This window comes from Python bivittatus, unplaced genomic scaffold, assembly GCF_059951505.1.
Source record: "Python bivittatus isolate LINGU-HERP-01145 unplaced genomic scaffold, Pbiv_v1 ctg000580_np1212, whole genome shotgun sequence".
In the NCBI taxonomy this organism is placed as follows: domain Eukaryota; kingdom Metazoa; phylum Chordata; class Lepidosauria; order Squamata; family Pythonidae; genus Python; species Python bivittatus.
Window position 1 is genome coordinate 23,741,180 of NW_028277087.1, and position 24,638 is coordinate 23,765,817.

General features: G+C 36.9%; 2 protein-coding genes across 2 annotated transcripts in view; one reads left to right on the plus strand and one right to left on the minus strand.

Annotated features, from left to right (window-relative positions):
- The first annotated feature begins 1,047 nt into the window (after nucleotides 1-1,047).
- Nucleotides 1,048-13,389, plus strand: PLD4 (phospholipase D family member 4). Its single transcript, XM_025163946.2, has 7 exons — nucleotides 1,048-1,303; nucleotides 5,765-5,892; nucleotides 7,556-7,756; nucleotides 8,180-8,319; nucleotides 9,225-9,390; nucleotides 10,584-10,677; nucleotides 12,035-13,389. Exons 1-7 carry the CDS (start codon nucleotides 1,234-1,236, stop codon nucleotides 12,238-12,240), a joined length of 1,005 nt encoding a protein of 334 aa, XP_025019714.2. The 5' UTR covers nucleotides 1,048-1,233; the 3' UTR covers nucleotides 12,241-13,389.
- Nucleotides 13,390-18,449: 5,060 nt separating this feature from the next.
- Nucleotides 18,450-24,638, minus strand: part of AHNAK2 (AHNAK nucleoprotein 2) — a 72,813-nt gene continuing 66,624 nt past the window's right edge. The window contains exon 8 of the mRNA XM_088149774.1: nucleotides 18,450-23,813. Coding sequence (XP_088005900.1) covers nucleotides 20,182-23,813 — 3,632 coding nt within the window. The 3' untranslated portion in view covers nucleotides 18,450-20,181. The remainder of the gene's footprint in view (nucleotides 23,814-24,638) is intronic.

The following is a 24,638-nucleotide window of genomic DNA, read 5'->3' on the forward strand; positions in this document are numbered from 1 at the left end:
GCCGGTCTCCTGCTCCATTTCAGTTTCCTAAGCCATACAGTCGAATTACATTTTCCACTTTCATGTTTCCAACTTTGGCATTCCAGTCACCAATCCCAGGCAGCACATCTTGGTTGCATGTTCTGTCGATTTCAAATTGAACTTGATCATAGAAGTCATCAACCTCCTCTTTTTCTGCATCAATGGTTGGAACATAAACTTGAATGACTGTCATATTAAAGGGTTGTCCATGAAGTCTAATCAATATTATTCAGCCATTGATTGCATTGTAGCCAAGTACTGTTCTTGCTATACCCTTCCTAACTATAAAAGCAACACCATTTCTTCTTTGTTTTTCATGTCCTGAGTAATAAACAGTGTGATCTTCTACCTGAAAGTGTCCAGTCCCAGTCCATATCAATTCACTGATGCCTAAGATGTCAAGTTGTAGTTGTTTCATTTCAGTTTTCACTGTGTTGAGCTTTGCTGTGTTCATGCTTCTTACGTTCCACATTCCTACTGTAATTCTATCTTTGCAGCTTTTGATTTTCTTTTCCTGAATTGCAACATCAGCAACTAGACATCCTGAAGGCTTTAAACTAGCCACGTCATAAACACCATTAGTACTCCGAAAGATCCTCAGCTCTTCCTCAGTAGCATGTTGAGTGCCATCTGACCTGAGGGACCCATCATCTGGCACTATATCGTCAATCATATATATTTCTATCCATGTGGTTTTCTTGGTAAAAATACAGGAATGGTTTACCATTGCCTTCTCCTGCATAGTATGAATTGATGTCATTGCCATTGTCACTAAAGTGATAATCTGCCTCCAGCATCTTCCTATATTGCCCAATATAGGTACCTGGCTGCTTTAGCTGGACAGCTGGAATGACCTTCACACCTTGGGTGACCCTGCTGAGAGAATACACTCTTGGCATACACTTCCGACATTCTTCACTCATCCCTCCCAGAAAATCCCCTCCCCCACCACGATGAGGTAGCACAGCAGGACCTGGCCGGGGGGGGGGCGGGGGGCGGGTCTATTGCTTTAGAAGGAAGAAAAAATTAAGTTAAAAAACTAGTCCTTCAAATTAGATTATAATGGACCAGTTCCCAACAAATTGCTGCTTTAAACATGGGAGTGGGGGACTACATGAACAAAATATGATATAAATCAGGTTGTTTGGATTTTCTTTTTAGGGTGAAGATGTTCTTAAGAGATTTGAAAGTCTGCTCTCAAGGAATGTTTCTATGTTTATTGCAACAAGTGTGCCATCCAAGGCTAAGCAGTCAACTGATCTCAAAGTCTTGGAGAGCAAAGGTATTTTTTAAAAATTAAAGTAATTTTATCTTGTCTTAGTTATGAATATTTATATATCACAACATTTTGAAGACTAAGCAGTTTAAAATACACCAACGTGTAGGATTAAGATTAATAATAAGAACAATTTATGGCAAAATTACAGTCAGCCTGATGTGCCACCATCTCCGTGTAGTATGGTTTTACTTATGCCCAAATGGCTTTCTGAAGAGCCTTGTTCTCATGGCTTTTGGGAAACATCATAAAGAAGAGTGGGGCAGAGATCCATGGCAGGCTGTTCCAAAGGGGAGCCATCACTGAGGACAGACTTCTCCAACATAGCTACCAACTGAAAAAACAGTGTAACACTGAAACAAGCATGCACACCTGCAACATAGATAAACATGGCCAACAATTCAGCAGCTAGAGATATTCCCCAAACAGCCATAATTAATTGTGAATAGAGACAGAATAAAGAGAGCATTCTAAAGGTTAGGCACCTTTTTAAAAAGGCTGTCTTTTACATGTAAAAGTGAACTGAGACTTGGAGGTAACTTCCAAAGAAATAACAACACAAGGAGAGTCCTGCTGGACAAGCTTAAATCATCATCATCATCATCAGCAGCAGCAGCAGCAGCAGCAGCAGCAGCAGCAGCAGCAGCAGCCAAGGCCCATTTTTGTCCAGCATTCTGTTTCCCCAGGTGGCCAAGCAGATGCCTCTGGAGTGCTCACAAACAGCAAATGTAGACATTCCCCTCTCTCACCATTTCCAATCTGTAACTGGTATTTGGAGACATGCTGCCCCCAATCCAGAGGTAACATCAAATCCTTGAGAGACTTGTCCTCCATGAACGTATTCAGTCTCTTTTTAAAGCCATCCATGTTAGTGGCTGCCCAAAGAAGTGTTTTCTTCTATCTGTATTAAACTTCAGCTTCATTGGAAGATTCCTGGTCCTAGTATTTTGAGAGGGAGAAAAACCTCTCCCTGTCCACTTTCTCCATGCCATGCATGAATTTACACACTTCGATTGTATTCTCACCTCTGAAACCTTTTCCAAACTAAAGAGACACAAACATAATGTTTTGTCATAGGGCAAGTTTGATCTTCTGAATCATTTTTGTTGCCCCTTCTGCCCTGTTTCCAGCTCTTGATTATGACTGATTATGTGCCATCGTCAGGATCAACTCATAGTCACCACATAGACAGATTTTCTCCATGATGATCTGTTCCTAACCTGGTACTCTAGATTTTCCAGCTTATATCCTTTTTTCTGATATAGCTTTAAGGGATTTATTTATTGATTACATTTCTAGACTGCTTCCTCTCAGTCAGGCCAGTCCTTATGTTGACATTTTTATTTTCAACCCCTTTCCTAATGATCCCTAGCATGGAATTTGCCTTTTTCACAGCTGCTACGCACAGAAGCTACATCTTCAATTAACTATCAAATGGTTAGTTACAGACAATTCAGACCCCACTGGTATCGTGTGAAGTTGAGGAAGGTTGACCCAGTGTATATTAGTTTACTTATTCGAATTGAATCACATTGTCTTTGGATTGACCTAGTTTAAAGAGATCCCTCTGGAGCTCTTCATAGTCACTTTAGGCTTTTATTATCCTCAACAATTTAGTATCATCCACTGCTTATCTCCAAGTCAAGATAATTTATGAGCATGTTACAAAGCATCAGTTCCAACACAGATCTTACATGAACTTTTTTCACCATTCTTTTTATTTCTTTTTTTATAATAAGAATAATTAATATAAGAGGACACTAGTCAGATAGACAAGGCAGAAAATCCAAAATATAACAAGGGACTAGGAAGTAGACAAAAACTTTCTCAGGCACTGGGTGCCACGCCTATACTTGCATACAGACAACCACACAACTTGAAGCAGATTCTTACAACAACAGGACAATAATGCTAACATGGGAACCAGATGCTGCAACAAACCCATATGTCTACTTTGACCCCATATCTACACCAACAGCACCATCACAGGCCTCAAGAAGTATATGCACAAGGTTAGAGGCATCTTCACCTGCTCTTCCTCTAATGTGATATATGCTATCAATTGCCCTCTGGATTATATGCAGGACAACTTTATGCAAAGGAATTAATGGACACGAATTTGACATCAGGACTTGAAAGAAGAACAACTTGGTATCAGAGCATTTCAACCTTCTAGGACACTCCATAGCAGAGTACTCCCATTGGAAAAAAAGAGATTTTAACACTCCACTATTGAGTAAGACATTGCTGAACTCATACACACAAAAGGTTTCAGGCAAACTCTAGCAAACACAATACACTGGGGTTCTCTGAGCTTGGTTCTTTTCTTGCAAATATTTCATTACCCTGCTAGGTAACATCTTCAGTGCTAGAATGGGATGGGGTTTGCTCTCTGTTTATATACTGTGGCATGCCCTGCCAGTGTTGGTGGGGTTTTTGTTTTGTTCCTTTGGTAATTCCTTGATTAGGGTATTGTTCCCTGCTTGATTGTGTGCCTGGTGGTAACCTCTGCTTATCTGGGTGATGACTGCTGGTGAGGAGATGTACTAGATGAACTAGAGAAGACACATGAAACCATCAACAACATCTTCAAAGGAATAAAATTCACCAGAGAGGAAGAAAACAACAACATGCTACCCTTCCTGGATATCCTCATCGGCAGAAGAAACAACAGTAAATTAGAAACCCAAGTTTATCAGAAGACAACCCACACTAATCAAGTACTCCATTACCAAAGTAACAACTCAACCTCCCAGAAGAGGAGCTGTGTAAGAACATGATTCAAGCGAGCACAAACACACTGCAGCAACCCAGAACAGCAGAAAAAGGAAACAGACCACCTATACAACATCTTCCAACCAAATGGATATCCACGCAACTTTATCAAAAAGTGCCTGACCACTCAACCTACTACAACACAACCAACACAAGCTATGAAAAAGATCACACTGCCATACATCAGAAACGTCTCAGAAACCACCAACAGACTACTACAACCACATGGCATCTCCGTAGCACACAAACCAACAAAATCACTCCAAAATATCTTAAGTAAACCAAAAAACCCAGTAGCCCAAGAAGAAAAAACAGGAGTCATCTACAACATGCAGTGCAAGGGCTGCAACAAACACTGTGTAGGACAGACAGGCAGAAGGCTGGCAGAGCGCATCCATGAACACCAACTAGTAGTCAGAAGACATGATGAAAACTCCTTAATCTCACAACACATGGACAGACTTAACCATAATTTTAACTGGGAAACTGTCAGCACATTAGACCAAGCCAAATCCAAAAATGCAAGGGAATTCTTGGAAGCTTGGTATTCAGACAAGGCAGCCATCATCAGACACATAGAGATAAATAGCATCTACACACTATTCAAAAGAGACAATAGAAAAGAAAACAAAAGACCAGAACATCTCCTCACCAGCAATCATCACCCAGATAAGCAGAGGTTACCACCAGGCACACAATCAAGCAGGGAACAATACCCTAATCAAGGAACTACCAGAGGAACAAAACAAAACCCCCACCCCCACCAACACTGGCAGGGCAGGCCACAGTATATAAACAGAGAGCAAACCCCATCCCATTCTAGCACTGAAGATGTGACCTAGCCGCGTTATGAAATGTTTGCAAGAAAACAACCAAGCTCAGAGAACTCCAAGGACTCCACAGTTCAACCCTGAGCTACACATATTCTCTTTTATTGGAAACACATTACAATTGTTAATTGATAAGGTACTTGTAATCTGCCCCTCATGTAACCTGCATCTGCATAACCAACCTGACTTCCCCTCCTTCCCCCCACCTCACCCCAGTTTAAATCCTATATCAATCTATCCACTGTATGCATCTGATGAAATAACCTGCAGCTCACAAAAGCTTATGTCTTTTAATAAAATGTGTTAGCCGGGAAAGGGACTACCAGACTCCTGATTTTTTGCCACCATAGACTAACATGGCTCTCCCACAATGCCAATCTGAATCTGGATATTATAGTAAACCAATAGTAGACACTACATAATCAGTTTCATCCTTATTGGGACTATTCAGGTGTAGCTAATATAATATCTAAAGCTATATAAGATCCTGTTTAAGGGGAGATGGTCTTGAGGCCTCTAGCATGAAGCTTAGACCGATAAAAGTTACATAACTCTTTAGTATGAGAGGAGAGAGAGAAGAAGAAAGGCATAACTACATACCTTCTATGAATCTGAATATATTTTAATCTAGTTAGGTTATAGTGATACAATGCTCAAACCTGTGAGCTCATAACTCAAAAATATTGTGCTATCCCCACTCCTGGGAAACAGGCACACTCACTTGCTGCTTTACTTAATACCTTAAACCTTTGGTAAATTTATACTGTTTCATTGCATGGGATTTTCAGGACAATGAACATGTACGAGAATTTGAATGTATGTTAAATCAGTTGCTTGACCACACCTTTGTTCTTTTCTGAAGGAGCACATATAAAAAGGATTAACTTTGGACAGTTGACCCATGGTGTTCTGCACACGAAATTCTGGATTGTGGACAGGAAGCACATTTTTCTTGGCAGCGCCAATATAGATTGGCGGTCACTAACTCAAGTGAGACATCTGAATAGGGATGGTAAAGAAATTGGTTCTTGTTCTGCAGTATGTGAACTGGCTTGAAATGTTATCTTTTAAAATATACAGTTCTCAAAAATGTTCAATGCTGTTTTTCAATAAGAAACAACATAGTGAAAATTGTTGTTCAGTCACCTCTGCCGCTTTATGACCTGATAGACCTAATGTCACCAGGACCGTCTGTCAGTGATTATTTCTTTAATTTCTTGTAAACTCATGGTAGCCACCACTCCTTCTATTTGCCTTAGGTTTTTACAAACATCAGGATCTTCTTCTTGACTTCACATTGTATGTCCCAATATTTAAGCTTTAGCTTAATTATTAGTGCTTCCAACAAGCAGTCTGGTTTTACTTCCTCTAGAAATGAATGATTTGTTCTTCTTGCTGCCATCAGTTGTCTCTAGCACTACATTCCAAGTCATACATTTTTCTTTGTCTAGCTTTCAACAACCATATATGAAACGTCCAGCTTTCACAATCATATGTGGCCCTAACAAGGTATGCAGTGTTGTCAATGTGATATCTCTGCACTTTAATATTTTGTCTACACCTGTCATAATTGTTCTTCAAAACAGTAGACACTTTTTAGTATCATGGTTATGGTCACTATATTTGTGAATTTTTGAACCTAGGAAAATGAAGTCTGCTGCCATTCATCATCTGCTCTACCTATAGTGAAAATAGCTTACAGAAATGTATTATATTACAAAGAACAGCCTATAAAATGCATATATTAGGCACTGTTAACTGTACAAGTTTTATTGGCTGTGTCTTATATTTTTGAGCATCAGATATTTTTGTCACAGTTGCAGTCTTTGGGTATCACTGGTATAACTTTCTCCTGGTTCTAATTTTTCTGTTTTCTCATTCTTGCTTTGTTTTGTTTCCTTTAACAATTCTGTTAGATTTTACCTCACTATTGGTATTCCCCAAGATTTTGTTCTAGCCCTGAGTTCTCTTCAGTTTTGTTTACTTCCTTTGGGTGACTTGATCACTAACCTTAGTTTTCAATATTGCATCTACACTGATGATACCCAAGAATATATACTGACTGGTTTAATTGATTATTGATATATTTATACCTTGCTTTTCTTCTACCTTTTGGAAGGGGATCACAGAAAAATAGTTTTAAGTAATTTTAAATTTTAATTATTTAATTAAACCAATTATGAACATATATGACCTGCTCCATCTCTCTCCCTAGATTAGAACTGAAGGAAAAAGTATTGTTTTGATAATATATAACATGCCAATTTAATCTGTCCTGAAAAGTTCTAGGAAGAAATCCTATTAAAATTAACTATCTTGTCCTTAAAGAAACAGTAAGCTCAGTTTTCTCAGCTGAGGCAAAAATGGGCTTGTGCTCTGTTTTTGTTTCTAACCATTGCTGTTCTTTGCTGTGTAATATCAAAGGTTTTCTAATTTTCTACCTTGAGGAGTCACTTACTGCATTCTGGGAAACCTAGAATGTACCCACAATTTATACAAGAAGTTGGATAAAGCTCTTGAGACTCACCATCATCTTAAGCCAAACTTAATCATATCAAACAGGGATATATCATCATACAGAATAAGATAACTAATATAAGACTATCTCAAATTTGGTTTAGAATATTGTTCTCTACCTTCTTCTGTTCTTTAGATGAAAGAAGTTGGAGTTATGATCAGTAATTGCAGCTGCTTGGCTAACGATCTCTTGAAAACCTTCAAAACATATTGGGATCTTGGAGAACCAAATGCCACCATTCCATCTCCATGGCCAAACAATTATTCTACCAATATTAATAGGAACAGTCCTTTAGAAATGCAGGTCAATGGAACCTTGACTAAAGCATATTTTTCTGTAAGTAGTATATCTGCAGCCCAATCCTAAACCTGTTTATTTAAAAATTAATACTACTGAATTCCATGGCATTTACACACAAAGTGTGTATAGGACTATGGAACTGCTCTGCAGCAGGCAATATATGCTTCTCCATGATGTTTTATTGCACAGTTGCTCTGGCTTATTCATTTAATGTTATGGGGAATTCTGGTAAAAACTGTCTCCCATTTCAGACCTCTCATTTTCTCCCATTGCTTCTTCTAACATTTCCTATCTCTTATGGAACAAAAGACAGAATATGTGTGTTTATGTGTGTGTGTTTGTGTGTGTGTGTGTAATACCTTTTGACCGGTAATGCTAGGATTCCTCTGTCTGAAAGTATCTTGAATAGATCTAGAGGTAGAAATATGTGATAGTGATTAAATGTCTTCTTTGTTCTAGGCTTCACCTTCTTCATTTTGCCCAGATGGTCGCACCTTTGATCTTGTAGCCATTCTTGATGTTATCTATGATGCAGAAAAATTTATATATGTCTCTATTATGGAATATTTTCCTATCAGCCGCTTCAGTCACCCATCAAGGTATCAGGTTAAATCTGAACATAGCCACTCAGACGATTTGAATAAACTGGGTCTCCCTCATCAATTTGTTTGTATTACTGCTGACTAGGAGTGGGAACAAACAATGATTGGCTATTTCTTCCTACAAACAATGAATACATAGAAAACTAGCATGTCATGGAGAAAGTAAAACTAGTATCAGTGTGGAAATATTTTTGTGGAAGTATTTTTTAATGGGAGGATCTCTGGATCATGTCAGGCCTCACCTGAAGTGGCAAACTCCAAAGATAGGTTTATCATCGCAGGAACAATTAAGCCCAAATCCAACCATGCCACTCTCTGTGGTCTTTCAAAACAGGACCCCTCCAGTTTTAAAGGATCTCACTCTGATTTTGATGGATCATGTTGGGTTTACCTGGCAATGGCAGCAATGAGCAAAGCCAGCAATTGTGGTCTACACTAGTATAGATTGATTGGAAGCTGCTGTTTAAAATTCCTAGAAAGCCTTTGGGACAGACATGTTGTAGGATATTTCAAAAAGATAAAATAGCAAATTCAGGATACTAAAAAATTATTTAAAGTCCATACAGGGGAAGAAGTTCTAACTACTTAGCCTGATCTGAATATATTTCTTGGAGGTTGCAGCAATTTACCCTAATTCTAAGGGTATTAGGTATTCCCTGGCAATATTCTTAGGGAGACTCAATAGGAGCACTCTTTATGTATGGCAGGATCCCTGACTTGGATGCACATTATGCTGTTAGTTTGTAAAAGCTAAGTGGTAAATACAATTTAATTCTTTTCTTTTTTTTAAATATCCTGCTTTGAATTGGGGATGCTCCTCTTCTGTGATCCAACTGGCATAGGAAGCACCAAGGAAGTAATCATTCTGCATAGAAAGTGTAATCACAATATTACTTTTGCAGATACTGGCCACCCATTGACAATGCTCTGAGAAGTGTGGCACTCAGTCGTAATATACAGATACGGCTGTTGATCAACTGCTGGATCGATACTGATTCTTCTATGTTCCATTATTTGAAGTCACTAAGTGTCCTTAGTGATCCTCACATCAACATTACTATAGATGTGGTAAAATTAAAACGCTTTTGGACTATTGGTTTTCTTTAGATGTTTGAATATTATATCTTTACTGTTGAGAAAAGGGCATGTAATACATATGAGAATTTAAGAGACTTTTCTGAAACCTAAGTGCAGATGCTTAGAATCTTTTTGAAACTTGTGATGTCCATTTTAGAAACCTACATCAAGTAGAATTGGTTCTGTTTTAAACTGATGTAGGGTTACTGTTTTCTGCTTTGTATTTGCCAACACAAATGAACATTTTACTGCATGATATTTAGTAACATGGTAAATAGATTAGCCTTTTGCCATCCTTGTAAATGGTTGGTAAATGGTTAAATGGTTGGTAAATGGTTAAATGGGGCCAATTTTGTGTAGTGGTTAAGGCACCAGGCTAAAAAACTGGGATACCTTGAGTTCTAGTCCCACTTTATTTACAAAGCCAGCTGGGTGACCTTGGGCCAGTCATGCTGTCTCAGCCCTAGGAAAAAGGCAATGGCAGACCACTTCTGAAAACCTTGCCAAGAAAACCGCAGGGACTTGTCCAGGCAGCCGCCAGGAGCCAACACTGACTTGAAGGCACACCCACACAAAAGTTAAATGAGCCAACTAATGTTGGTGCTGCAGATTGAGAAACATCACTGTTTCTCTATCTTTCAGACGACTCATTTGAAAGTCCTTGATCAAATCTCCCCCCAGCCACAAAGGTTGTTTTCTAAGCAATTCTTATAACCTTTACTTCATTTCGACGATTCAGTTAATAATACTGATTTGCCTTATATGCAGCATGGATGACTAAGAAAGCATGATTAAATAGAACTGTGCAAAGGGTTTGAATGAAGCATTTCACATTAATAAAGCCTCTCTCTTTTAATTGGTAAAGCAGCTACATCCTTTGCAAGGCACATGTAGCTGTACTGAACTCAGTTCCCGGCTGTCTATCTGTGTAAAGCAAAAGATTTAACAAGTTGAAGAGAGGCACATAGTGAAGCACTTCGTTCATATGCTTTGCATTCTATTAAATACTACGTATTGACAGAAAAATCCAGACCAAATGCCCTCAGACTAATGTAGCCTTCTGCAAAGCTAGTCTTCTGTATTCTGTGATTTGAAAATATGCACACTTTATGAAATCCCCTGAAATCAATCTGGGTTTAATTTCTCAATCATTTGAGCTATTTTTTGTGTTTACATCTTATTAGAAAATCTTCATTGTTCCGATTGGAAATTACTCAAATATACCATTTGCTCGACTGAATCACAAGTACATGGTGACTGATAAGACAGCCTACATTGGTAAGTTTTTAAATTGGGAAGAAGGAAACTGTACATGCGCTGTCTTGATTTTTCATCCCCACAGATTTCCTGGTACTGAATCAGATGCTTTTCCAACTGGGATTCCTATGAGTGAATCCTCTGGTCAGAGGTCCACAACCTGAAGCCTCTAGTTGGAGTGTGGCCTATGAAAGTCTGGTGAATGGCTGCCAAAGTCTCTTCAAAATGTGCCAGCAATTTTTAGTGTGCCAGAAGGAAGAAATTATGGGCTATATGGGGCATAATTGTATGAACTGTATTTAATCAATTTAATATAGTTTTAATTACAATTTAACTTTGGGGGGAAACTACTTTATGCAAAGCACAAAAAAGGAGTAACAAATTTGACTCCAGGGAGGCTTGTGTAAATGTGTGTATGTGTGTATGTATATCTATATCACATATGTATGTGTGTAACATAAAAAAAAACAAAATAAACAAGAATAAATATAAATCAGTAAGTAAGAAAGTAAAAGTTTCTACTCTGAAATTGTTAAATTGCTCTTGCTGTCTTCAGTGTTCAACTAAAATGTGCCTCCCTAAAACGTAAGACAATTATTCCATTATTTCTTTATTAGGGGCTTTGATCACATGGCTGTGATTGCCATCTTGACTTTTTTGAGCCCTCTCCCCAGACACTGCTTATGTTCTGTACTCTGGGATGAGACAGAATAGCTCTTAACTTATTCTGTGCGGTACTTCTTCAGGCATCTTCTGTATATCAGATGGGTTTATGCTTGACACGTTTCCCTTGTTATGTTCTTCTAAAAGACCTATTTCAGCTCAATATCTGGTAAATGGACTGGGTAGATATCTTTGATCTTGCCTTGAGAATTATTTTTCTTAGGATTCCTTTGTGTTGTTCTTGCCCCTGTATGCTGATATGGAGTTTTCTTCAATCAAAGACTTTATCATATAATTACACATTTCTCCTTTATCCTCACTGCTGAACTCTACAGTTGTGCTTCAAGTGGCATCTGCTTAGAATGCTCATTTCACTTAGCCAAAACCACTTATTGATCATTGTAACAGGCTGATATGGTGTAGTGGTTAAGCCGTTGGATGTGGATCAGAAAATCTAGGTTCAAGTTCCCACCTGCCTATGGAACTTTCTGAGTGACTATGGTCAGTTACTCTCAGCACAACAGCCCTCACAGGCAATAAAATTATGGAAGGCACACTGGGAGAGATTCCTATATATACTCTGAGTTCCCAACAGAAAGATATGAAAGGACTTTGATAAATGAGACCATTTTTAAAATAAAAGAGCTGTGGACTGTAAATGTGGCTATGTAAATGCATACTATAATATTGTACTCTTATTTTATATGGTTTCTAGGAACTTCTAACTGGTCTGAAGAATACTTCACCATCACTGCAGGTGTAGGACTGATTGCAAAACAGTCAACAGATTCTCCAAAGAGAAATCTAATAATACAGGAGCAACTGAAGTCTCTCTTTGAGCGAGACTGGAATTCTAAATACTCCATAAATATGGAAGATCTTCCCGGGCAGAAGGGCTGTGCTTGGAAAGATGGAATTTAAACTGTAAAATAACTTGACATTATTTCTGATGGAAATTTACTCATAAACTTGCTGTGTGTTGAATTTAAATTAATGCCTGTTAGAAAGTGCTTTATTTCATGGAATCTTAGAGTTTCATCATATGAGGGTTATGATGCCTTTCAAGTTACTTTTTGCCACCCACATCATACATTGTGTATTAGGCGCTGTTTTAAAGGAGCATGTATGAATTGGCAGCCACCATGTATAAGGGACACAGCTTAATAAAGTGCTTTTCTGTAGTATGGTCTGTTTTTTAGTCTGTGTGCCTCTAATTGCAGAGGAACATGCCCCACAAAAGGGTGAGCTGAATTTTACATTTATTTATATTGCATTCATATTTCAAATACATGAAATAAGAATTTTAAATTTAAAGAATTTTAAAAAAATCTATGGCTCTATAATGGCAAATTGCAGCCTAGAGATCAAAGATTATTATTTAACTAGGTTAAAGCATTGTGACATTTGGAAAATGCCACAAGATGGCAATGTTTGAGAAACATTGTCCTGCTTCAATCAGCTGAGTGCTTTTTAAATGAAAAGCTTGGTAAACCACCAGGGTGGAACTACTACAGAAGAATTTAAAATCTTGATTGCCTTAAACAAATACTTGCAGAATTAAAAATCTTTCTGTGCTAGTGTCAGTAGGAATGTTTCTTTAATTAAATATTATAGCTTCTGAGAACAGTACCTTAACTCTAAGAGGCCTATATGAAAAATTAACATTATATGAGAAACTGAGGTAATTAATAAGTTGATTAAGACCTGCAATGAGTTTGTTTCCAACCAGATTATTAGCCAAAATAGGAGTCCTATGATGTAATATGCATATTTATGTATGGGTATTATGCTTTTAAAGCTGCTTGATAGATTATGTCATTTTTACGTGAAAAAAATATCAGTCAAAAAAATGGCGAAGTTAACAGCATTAATAAGAGATAATACTATTTCTAAATTTGTCTCCTTATGGCAACCCTTCTTAGATTATGTGCTTGTGTGGGAAAAAAATGAGGCTTTGATTGTGGGTTTCAATGAGTAGATGGTTTGTGCTGATAGAAATAATGTGAACTTGGATTAATTAGTGGTAAGAGATTAATTTTTTTAATTTGTATTTCTATCTGTATTGGAGATAGTCAGAAGTCATTTTCTGTTTCAATTTTCTATCTATCTGCACTATTGTAGTTTCTTTTTCTTTTAGCTCTATCTTCTCTCTATGCTGTACTTTCTGTTTTGTATTTTAATTGTACTTTGAAATACAATATAATACAGCTCTTATTAAAAAAAAAAATCAGACAAAAGCTATGTAAGTTCCCAGTGTTAAAATCAAGTGTGCGTTTTACTTTTTAAATTTGTGTTTGGAAGTTACAGTGCAGGCCCTAAATCTATTTAATCACAGAAAATTAAACACAATACACAGGTCCCAATAAATGTCTTTGTAACTTTGCTTTCTAAGACATACACATACACATACACACACACACAAGAACCAAGAGCTGGAAACACTAAGCTCATATCATAAAATGCTCAGACACCTGTAGTTAGAACATTGAGCTAAAAGTTAGAGTGTAGGAAAAAGTATTGCTTCCCTCCTACACTTTGATAACAGGTTGTTATGTTGGAAGAGGAGAGAACTGTTCCCCATGGAAAATAAGGCAGGGAATTATAAATAATTTGCATAGCTAAAATCTGGGAAACTGAAATTGTTTTCTGCTGTCTTTTGACTTAAATAAAATGGAGAATGATTGGAATATGATGTGGTGCTGTCTCTTCCAATCAAAGCCTTCTCCAACCTGTTAACATACCTTGTGTCAGCCTAGGAATTAAATAAAGACATATGTTTTGAGGGTTTTGCTGTTTCAAAATCCTTCAGAATGTTATATGATCAGTAGGCTAAGCTGATTGCTATTTAAAATATCAAGAAGGCTTTACAGTAATATTAAGTGATTGCACCTAGATTGTACAGTATCTGGCAAAAACAATCCCGTTCCCATGTTTTTACCAGTTGGTTGAAATATGGCAAGCATCTACCACATTAGGCAGACTATTTTTATGCCAGAATTTCTTTTGACAGCATTTTAGTTGCAAACTGTCAAGATACCTCAGGGAATGGAAGTACAAGTTCCCTTCAAATGATAAGGGAAATCTCAAGAAATGTTAATACATATAACCTTAGAACAGTTGGGATACAGGAGATGAGAGAATCTGAAAACGATAGATTATGTGTGTGGGGGGGGGGAGGGGGGTGTTCTTGGAGATCTACCGGGGGAAAGCAATGAAATGTGTGCCATAATATTGCAGCACCAATTCAACCCTTTCCATATTTGCCTGCAATGTCAGAATGCATGTACTATGCAAAAGGGTGGAGTTTTTCATCCTTTTGATGATATCATGGTTTAGGAATGGGCCTATACTTGAACAATGCCAAAATTTGTTTGGGCAACTGTTTAACTCATTTATTTCTGATGTCTTTTTCTTTTAGTTAATTCTATTTTTTAAAATTCATACAGAAAGATTTACCTATCTGGTGAAAGACCAGACATTTTCAGTAAAATGCTAATAACAAAACCAGGGTTGCCAGAACCATGCAGTAAAGGAGAGGAAATATTTCTACCAGACTTTTCCAGCTAGTTGTGGCTACTTATTTTTACACAGACTATGTAACTAATATGTTGAAAAATATATTAAGTTTCAGGTATCTCTTCGTTACCCAAAACATGCTTTTAGTATTTTATATTGATGTGGATGTGTATGTTTAATTAATGATGATTTTCACACTAGTGACCTGTAATGTCATCCAGCCATTGCTGTGGCAATAAATCAGTAATGTAGGCTTCAAAGTGTTCATTAGAGGCACAGGTATGTATGTATCATACATAACTACTATGAACATGTTATGCAGAGCACAGAAAAGGAGTAAAAAATAGTTAACCAAAGTAATTAAGGATAGGAGATAAGAAGAAGAAAAGGAAACATAGCTAAAACTAGCTTATACTAACTCCATTCACTGCACCTCTCCATATCCTTCCACCTAAACTGTGTCATGCGTTGCCTTCTCTTCTGTAAACTGTAACTGCACCTTTCTGAAAATATCATCAAACGCCCCCAACCACAACTTTCTTGGACTTCTCCTTCGTTTTGAACCATTCACTTTCTTCATGTATTTGTTCTGTAACTTGATTCTCATTCCTTCTTTCTATATGACACTAAATTATCTCAGTGTACTTCTTTCAAAGTGGCCAGTTTGGTCTTCAGTCCACGTTCATTTGTCACCCATGCATTTCTAACAATCTCTTCTTGTTTTACCACTCACACACCTTCAATACTTCATTCCCACTGCATTCAACTTCCTCTTGTGCATCCCGACATACCCAACTCTCACTTTCATATAACATAGTGAACAGGCTCACACTCTTTTACAGAGCCACTTTTGCTCCTTTGACAAACATTCATCCCCCACAACACACCCAATTCTACCCACTATCTGCCCACCAGCAATTGTACATCCTAAAATTTCTTCCTTCATTTTTCTAAATGTATTAAACATTCTAACAGGGTACACAAATCTGCCTACTTGTTCTATTTTTTTTTGGCCATTATATATAACTTGTTATAATTAATTTCATTTTCCCTCTCAAACATAACTACTTGGTCCTTTGTACATTCATTTTCAGTTCCATATTCCTCATTGCCTCACACAATTAATCTAAATTTACTATAAATCAAATCTCAGCCAACAACAAAGCATCGTGTACATAGGAAAGTACACATACAGACATATCCCCAAGCAATATACCTCTGATATTCTCATAAGCATTCCTTACCCATTTATATAATAAATTAAAAAGACATGATACAGCCTGTCTTTTTTTTAAGACCTGTAAAGAAAACCTGAATAGGCAGCTCTTAACAATGCAGAGTCCTCTCAAAGTCTCAGGGTAGAAACCTTCCTCCAAATACTGAGAATAAATTACAATACTCGGCCTAGTAATTCTTTCCAGAACCACAATCCCACATGGCTGCGGAAGCACATTCACCGAAGATAGCACAGCACAGCAATAGCTTCTGGGAATCTTAAGAAAAATATTAAGAAGCATTCGCTTCCAACTTGAGAGACAAAAGAAGGCTGACTGAGCTGAGGAGATAATATCGAACAATGTTTCTATAACACTTTATTTCAGTTGCAGTGAGTTCAAGGCTGAAACAAACTTTAAAGCAGGCCCATTTTTGCCCATATAGCTAATTCTGTTGAATGAATGAATTATATCATTTCTCTGCAGAAGATGTATTTCCAGGATGAGCGCATAGCACCCTCAAATTGCATATTATGTGGTAATTGTGGTTAATTCTAATTTATTTATGTAACTTTCCCAAAAGTTGTTAAGCAGTATATTGTGTTCATTGTCATTTCCAGATTTTTTTCCCTTGCCTTCTGCTGGAAAGACCCTAAAAGCATGAATTTATAGAATTACTCAAAGCATTTTCAGAGAGGTATTTGCTTTTGGTCAAACACTTGACTTCTTAATGCTCTTTCTTTTGATGTCACAGATGTTGTAAAACTAGATCTGCTACATCTCATACCGAACTTGCAGCAATTTAGCTTTCATATTATTTATGGATCTCATTTGCAATGTTTACAAAACGTCTGTCAAAACATATTTTTTAAAATGTTCTAAACGAAATTCAGAAGCTCCTTGAGAACCAAAATGGATGTCCTTAATTACTGCTGCACCAGCCCATATTGATGTCATGGCCCATATGGGAGTGGCCAAACAGCATTTTTCTGCTGTTCACAATAGCAGCAGCCTATTGTTTTTCAAGTTCCTTAAAGGAGACTTTTAGAACAACTTTTTTCTATGATTGTACAGAAGTCTGAAAAACCCTGGGTTGTATTAATGAAAAGCAAAGAATATTCATAGCAGACACCAAGTTAGTTTGCTGTCTTATACCTGAACAGAATTTAGTTTTTGAACATGCAGATACTACATTTCACAATACAGTATATTACTAGGTTCTTGATTTTTATTCTGCATTAGGCTCGGCTTGTAATGGTTTGATCCAAGTTCACTACCCCACAGACATTTGCAAGGGCTTGAAAAAAATAAAGCCAAATTTGGTCCCATTGGAAGGTTTTTTTTAAAAAATTAAAAAAACAAGCACGTGTATACGTGGGAAGGGAAGTGAATTTTGTGAAAAAGGGGTCAGGCAGGAAGAAAATGCATCTTTTGTCTGTATATCAATTCTTTTTACTTAAAGCTTAGTTATATGGAGAAGGAGGAACGAAATTTTCTATCACTGTGATAGAAGGACAGGGTAAAATTGATTTTTTTTCCTGTGAACACTGGTATAAGGGAATTGGTAGTTTGTATTGTAATATATTCTAGCACAAAGTTATGTTCTTTTAGAACAGTTTGAGAATTATTGCATTATGGTTTCAGAGGGAAATTTGCTCAGGATTGTGGGGCCCATTCCTTTAAAACTGGGGAACATGTGCTGGCTGGGGAATTCTGAGATTTAAAGTCCACACATCTTAAAGTTGCTGAATGGTGCTTTAAAATACTGTACCACTCCAACTTCTCTACCTAAAAAGCCCCAACCAACAAAACCAGAATGATCCAGAGGAATTTGCCAGTCTGTGTAGTTTAAAACAACATCAAAGTTCCATGCTTCCCTTTCTGTAAATGCTAAATCACTTTGTAAGGGAAGGATGAGCATTGGTTTCTGTCCCCTTCATGCTCCTGAACGTTGAGCATTCTGCACAGGCCTCTCAACCTGATTTCATCACCATGAATGGCTGGTTTTTTAATAGATACCATAATCACTAATCCCAAATGGCAAAATCATGAAGGAATGGTAAAATATTGCCCCATAACCCATGATTATAATCCCATGATCAAGGATTGTTTTACAGAACTACACTCTGTACTGATTTCTTGGGAGAGGCTGCTAAATCAGTTTAATCTATAGCTAGATAGAACAGTGGGCTTTCATACCATCAGTGGAGATGATACTGGGGAATTAAGGAAGGGTGATTCCCATTCCAAAGTCTGTCTGGGACATGCTGCTTCTCTTCATAAACACACTAGGAGTCCTGACCCTAAGACTCAAGCATAGCTTTATTGAAGACTTCTCGGATTTTCAGATAAGCACATCCCCATGTTAGCTCGGATAGCATTACTTTGGAATCAGAGTGATTATCACAATACAAACAATACTGCTTTTATTTCCATATTGGGAGCATAGCCAGAATATATTCTACATTCTTGTCATAAGTAAGCATAATTTTTAAATAGGTATGTATCATCTTTGTTAGCTGTATATTTCTAAAAAGCAATCATATAATCCAGAATCCAATAATAACTATTTACATCTCCAGGAAACCTTTAAAACCATGTGTATTTGTCCTCTTCTATTTGTACTTTGTACTTCAAAGATGACACCAAACACTATTACTGTCTTCTCAAGTCCCTTGAATTCCAATTTGCAATCATGTCACACTGAAGTACTTGATATTAAACCCCTTCAAACCCTTGTTTAGGACTACCATCTTGTTTGATTCAGAAGGTTCTTTTTATGAAGGTAGATTGATCTTATGCATCTTGCCTTTTGGTGATTAAAAATGTTGTACTTAAAATAGGGGAAATTCACTTGGCAGTAATATCATGTTGTAAACTGAATGCATTTAGTGCTTAATGCTGTTATGTTGCATGAAGAATTTTATTTTTACTGTATCTGATAAGAAACTAGAGAAGCAGGAAAGTGTTAAATTCTTGTTTAGCATATTGGAAAACTCCCAACTAGTGGCGACATGGGAGTGAATGTTGATTACTATGCACACAAATGATCATGACATGGAGCACCAACACAGATCTTAATATATCAGCATTAAGATCCTTGATAAAAAAGACAATTCAGAAGCAACCTGAATTATCTATGCTGTTCTGGCACATAAATGCTCAGGATATATCTATCAGTTGGAAGCTTTGCCAGCACAACATACTGGAAAATATGGCACTAAGTTACCACAGTAGGTAACTTAGATTTATGATAGATACGCAATTGCTGTAGCTCCGAATAATTCACCTGAACTGGACTGTAGACAAGACTCATAGCCTTTATTTACAAAGCGTGCTTAAGCTGGCTACCAAATTAACCCATTTTCTTGATTTGTACAAATGGGTTGGGTTCATACCACATGCCAATTACAAAAAAATTAACCAAGCTTAAAACTAAGCAAATTTAACATGTTGTGCAAATCCAGCTGCAAGATCTGTAACTGACACAATTAATTGTATTGGGTGAACAAAGTCTTAAAGTAAGAATAACTGCTATAACATTTACATTCTTATTTCCATTTATCTACAGTTTACAATGCTCCTAAAGTATACCTATTCTAAGATAATGATCTTTTTTTCATAAGATAGCAGCATAAATATAGTTAAAAAAATAAAATCTAAAAAAAAGGAGAAATATATTTCTATTTCTCTCGGCACTAGCTTCTTAGTACTTTCTGCAAATAATTCCAAACAAAATCATTGTAATTTTCAGGAAAGTATATTTAATCTCTTGCTTTGCTTTGGTTCCTCTAAATAGGTCTGAAGAAAGAACATCTCTATGGAAATTGGTAGAAAGGATCTTTGCTGGTTTCATTAGAACTATGGATATCTTTAATCAATGGTATGGCCTGTCCGTATGTCTGTATTTTCTTGCACGTGTTGTCTCATATTGTTGGTAACAAGTGTTTCTGTGAAGACATGAAAGACTCTTCCATGAGCTTATAAACACTACTGCAATATAAAGTGTTTTAAAGATCATTTTAAGGTAACATTCTATTTATTTTGCTGAAATGGAGGCAATGCTATTTTCTGATTTTTAAAAGTATTTTTAGAATAATATTGTTATGTATATAAGGAGGAAGAAACAATTTTATTTTGATGAGCCTTCAGGAATGCATTGGGGTTCGGCTTTCCCTTTCTCTAAGAGTATCAATTCAGTTCTTGCTGAAGATGAAACAATGGGCTCTGATGGTATGTCACCTGAGGTTTCATTTTCTTCTTTCTCTTTGAGTGATAAGGTTTCTTGAGCATCAAAAAAAGTTTCTGATTTTTCTGTTGGACTTTCTTCATCCTTTCCTTCTTTTGGATCTGTTTCCTTTTCTTTGTCTGCTTCCTTGCTCTTTTTTGTTGGAGATGAAAAACCTAACTTGGGAAATCTAAACCATCCTGTTTTTTCAGTTTGTTTCGCAGTATCACTGTCCAATACGGATGAATCATCAGACTGAATTTCCTGTTGAGCTTCAGGTTTTGAATCTGACATTGTGCCTTCAGCAGTGGAAGAAAACCCAATACTTGGAAGCCAAAGTTTAAATCTGCCAGAAGATCTCTTACTGTCAAGTTTTTCTTTCTCATCTGTGGGCTCTTCTGTGCTACTTGTAAATTTAGTTTCTTCTGCAATTTCAACAGCAGATTTAGATATCTCTATTGGCTCAGAATGACTCTCTGCAAACTCACTAGAAGATTGTACTTCAGCTGTAAAGGCTTTAAGCTTTGTCAGTGTTGTAGCAGAAGATGCTTCTTCAGTAAATTCACAAGTTATATCTTTATCCTTACCAGATGGTTTCACTTTACCCAAACCAGACATTTGTGCTGTTTCTCCTGAACCTGAAAGTTGATGATCCTTACCCTCAAATGTTTCATCCATACATTCTGTAGAAGATAATTTGACTGGTGTATCTAAGCTCACATGTGATTCCTGGATTTTCACTTTGAGAAGTGAAAATCCAAAGGCAGCTGTTTTAACTTCTGATGGAAGAATCTCAGATTCTTTTACTATTTGACTGGAGAAAGATTCCTGTATTTCAGCAGCATCACCATAACCAAAGGTAGATTTATCTTCCATCTTTATTTCTTTACTTTCAATGTATGATCCTTGAACCTGCACTGGTGCACTAGGACTAAATGGATCTTCAGGCTGAAGTTTAATTTCAAGTGGTGCTTTTTGAATGTCTGGCTCCCTCAGGGTTGTAATTTTAGCTATTGACTTTTGAATGTTACCATCTTTGGTGTCTATTTTCTCTGTAAGAAATTCAGCACTGAATTTCTTTGGCACTTGTATATACACTGTTGTATCTGCAAAAGAAGAGTCCGTAGATGGGAGTTTACTTCCAACTAGTGGTCTTTGAATGGCAGGTTCAGACAGTGTTGTAATTCTGACTTTTGATTTCTGAATATCATAACCTGTATCTCCTTTCCCTTCAGGTAACATGGTCCTGAACTGCAGTTGAGAAATATCATCAGTAGTAGTATGTTTTATATCCATTGTCTCTTCTGAAGTCAGCGTTTCTCCTTCAGAAATTATATGTGTGAATCTGGGCATTTTGAATTTGGGAATAAGAAAACTTACTTCTGCATCTCCTGGTTTTTTATCCTGAACTTGGATTCCTGGTATCTCTCCTTCAGGTTTAACTAGTGATACCTCAGTCTGCATTTTTGGTGGATCAACCTGAATTTCTGCACCCTGAGATTTACTGCGCAAATTGGCAAATTTTGGTATCTTGAATTTAGATGCTTTTGATTTACTTGATTTCTCTTTCTCTTCTGCTTTCACTTCATCTTCTGTGGGCAAATCTTTTTCAAAGCCCTCAGTTGGATAATCTATAATTTCAAAGTCTTCATCTGTGATTGAAATTTTGGAAAGAGCAACAGCAGGTTCTTCTAGGTCAGATACAATACCGGGAACAATGGCACTGCTCTTTGTGGTAGACCATCCGAACAAAGGCACGCTGAATGTCGGCATTTTGAATATACTTTCTTTTCCCTGAGTATCCTTTTTTGGTGACTTCTTTTCACTTCCCATCTCTTCAGGTTGTGTATCAAGGCTTTGCAGAGGCTCTGTGTCTGAAATAGTAGGATCAATTTTCCTTCCCATAGTAATTTCAGTAGGTGGTACCTCAGCCACTCCCATAGGGTCTAATGTGACTTGGTGTTGCTGAAGGGTCATTTCACTTTTAGGGATGTTTATATCAATATCCATCTTTGGGATAGCGATTTCTGATGTAGGGCCAATGAACCCAGTTTTATGTATTTGCAAACTTTGTCCTTCTGCACCATGTTTAACTACATCAGCATACGTTTTAGTCTCCAGGTCACTAAGTTTCCTGCCAGCTTTGTCTGAGGACTGTAAAAAACTGCCTTCACCCACTAACAGGTCAGTGTTAGACTGTATATCCTCTTGAGGAAGCATGACTTCTTGTTCTAAAATGTCTTTTCCAATGTCAAGTTCCATATGGGGAGATGTGGTTACAACTTCAGGAGATTTTACTTCAACTTGTAATTCAGTGACAAGAGCTTTTCCAGTGCTGTCTTCAGTTTCAGCATCACTTTTTTTTGTCTTTGAAGAAGTTCGGCCAAATGAAGGCATTTTGAATTTTGGCATTTTAAACCAACTCTGAGATTCCTCAGTCTGAATTTCTTCAGGATTTGCTTCATCATTTTTAACTTCTAGGGGCAGAGCTTTTCCACCAAGTTTATCAGATTCTGTTGTCATTTGAAACTGAGAGACATCAGATTCTGTTTTTGGTAAAATGATTCCACTTTCGGATACATCACTTTCCTGATGTGAAATTCCAAAATTTGGCATTTTGAGTTTTGGCATGCTAAACTTCCCCTCTGTACCATCAGATTTCATACTTGCATTGTCCATACAAACATCACCTTTGAACTCTGTTTCTAAACTCTTCTGCTCAAATGAACTTTTTGTCATGGGCACCTTAATATCAGTTTTGGATAAGTTAATATCTGTATCTGTCTGGAAAGTTTTGATTTCTTCTTTGATTTCATCTTTCAACATTTTTACACTTATTTCTGTTTCTTCTACTTTTCTTGTAGTAAAACTGCTTTCTATGTCAGGTATTTGTACTGAAGCTCCATCACCTTCCACGACTATATCCACCTCTGCTCTTGGTAGCTTTGTCTTAGACAGTGAGATTTTGGGCATAGTTATATGAGGTCTTTTCACCTGACCTTTTTTGGTGGCTATTTCTACATTTTGGTCAATATGAACTCCTTGATCTTGTGAAAGAGTTACTTTTGGTTCTGTGCCTGTATCATCTGATACTATGGTCAGTTTGGATTCTTCCAGCGGTTCTTTTATATTTGTTTTAAGGCTTGCTTCCTTTTTAGGGGACCAGCTCAGTGATGGCAATTTGAATTTTGGCATTTTGAAATGTCCTTTTTCTTCTCCATCTAAACTTTCTGACTTTACCTCTCCCTTAGTTTCTGGTTCCTTAGCTGCAGCATGTGAATCCTGAGTGCTTACCTCTGACTGTGCGACAGAAATATCGACAGATGGTATGCCCACTGCTGCAGTCTTCACATCAACTCTAAAGATTTGGGACATTTTCATTTTCTCTTCCAAAACTTTCTTTTTTTCACCAGGTACATCAGACTCCATTTCAAGGGTTGGAGCTTCCACTGCAATATCAGTAATATCTGTTGTTGTTTTCAGCTGGGGCACATCAACATCCTTGGGTAGGCCAATATCAGTATCTGGAATTTTTCCTTTAGAAAACAAGATCCCAAAGTTAGCCATTTGAAATTTTAGCCTTTTTATTTTCCTATGCACACCTTTAATTTTTAATTTCTGTTCCATCTACAGATATTTCAGTAGATGGTCTTTCTACTCCAACTCCTGGTACTTTCATTTTAGGAATCTTAATTTCTGCCACTGATTTATAATTTCTATCATCAACATCATCTGATTAAAATTCTGCTTTTGAAAAACTGACATCAAGTGAAGGAAATATGACTTCCATATCTATTATAGGAGCTTTAATTGCTGGTCTAAAATGTTCTATGTTTGGGACCTTAACTTTGGTCATTTTAATGATATATATATATATATATATATATATATATATATATATATATATATATCGTTGTCAATGATTTCCTTGTCTGATTTTTCTTGTGAAATATCTTTTTCTTCTGAAGAAAACAGACACTGTCATGTTCAGTGACAGCACAGGTATTTCAACTTTATGACTTTCACTTTTGGAAGAGATATTTTTGGCCTTCTAATAGTCCTTTTCTCACTATCTTTATCAATATGCATGTGGCCCTCTAGGTCTGCAGTATGGCCTTCAGTTTCCTCCACAATCAGTTTTAATTCAAATTATTTTTCCTTTGTTGAAACTGTAAATGAGGGATCTTCTTTGCTTGTATTAATATCAATGGAAACTCTAGAGACCAATTAAGTGAAATTTGAATTTTTGCATCTTAAATTTATTTTCTTTTTCTTAATGTCTTTTTCATTAATTTCACTTTTTATATCTTTGCTGCTTAAATCTTAGCATCTGATTCTGCAATAGAAAATATCTGCAGATG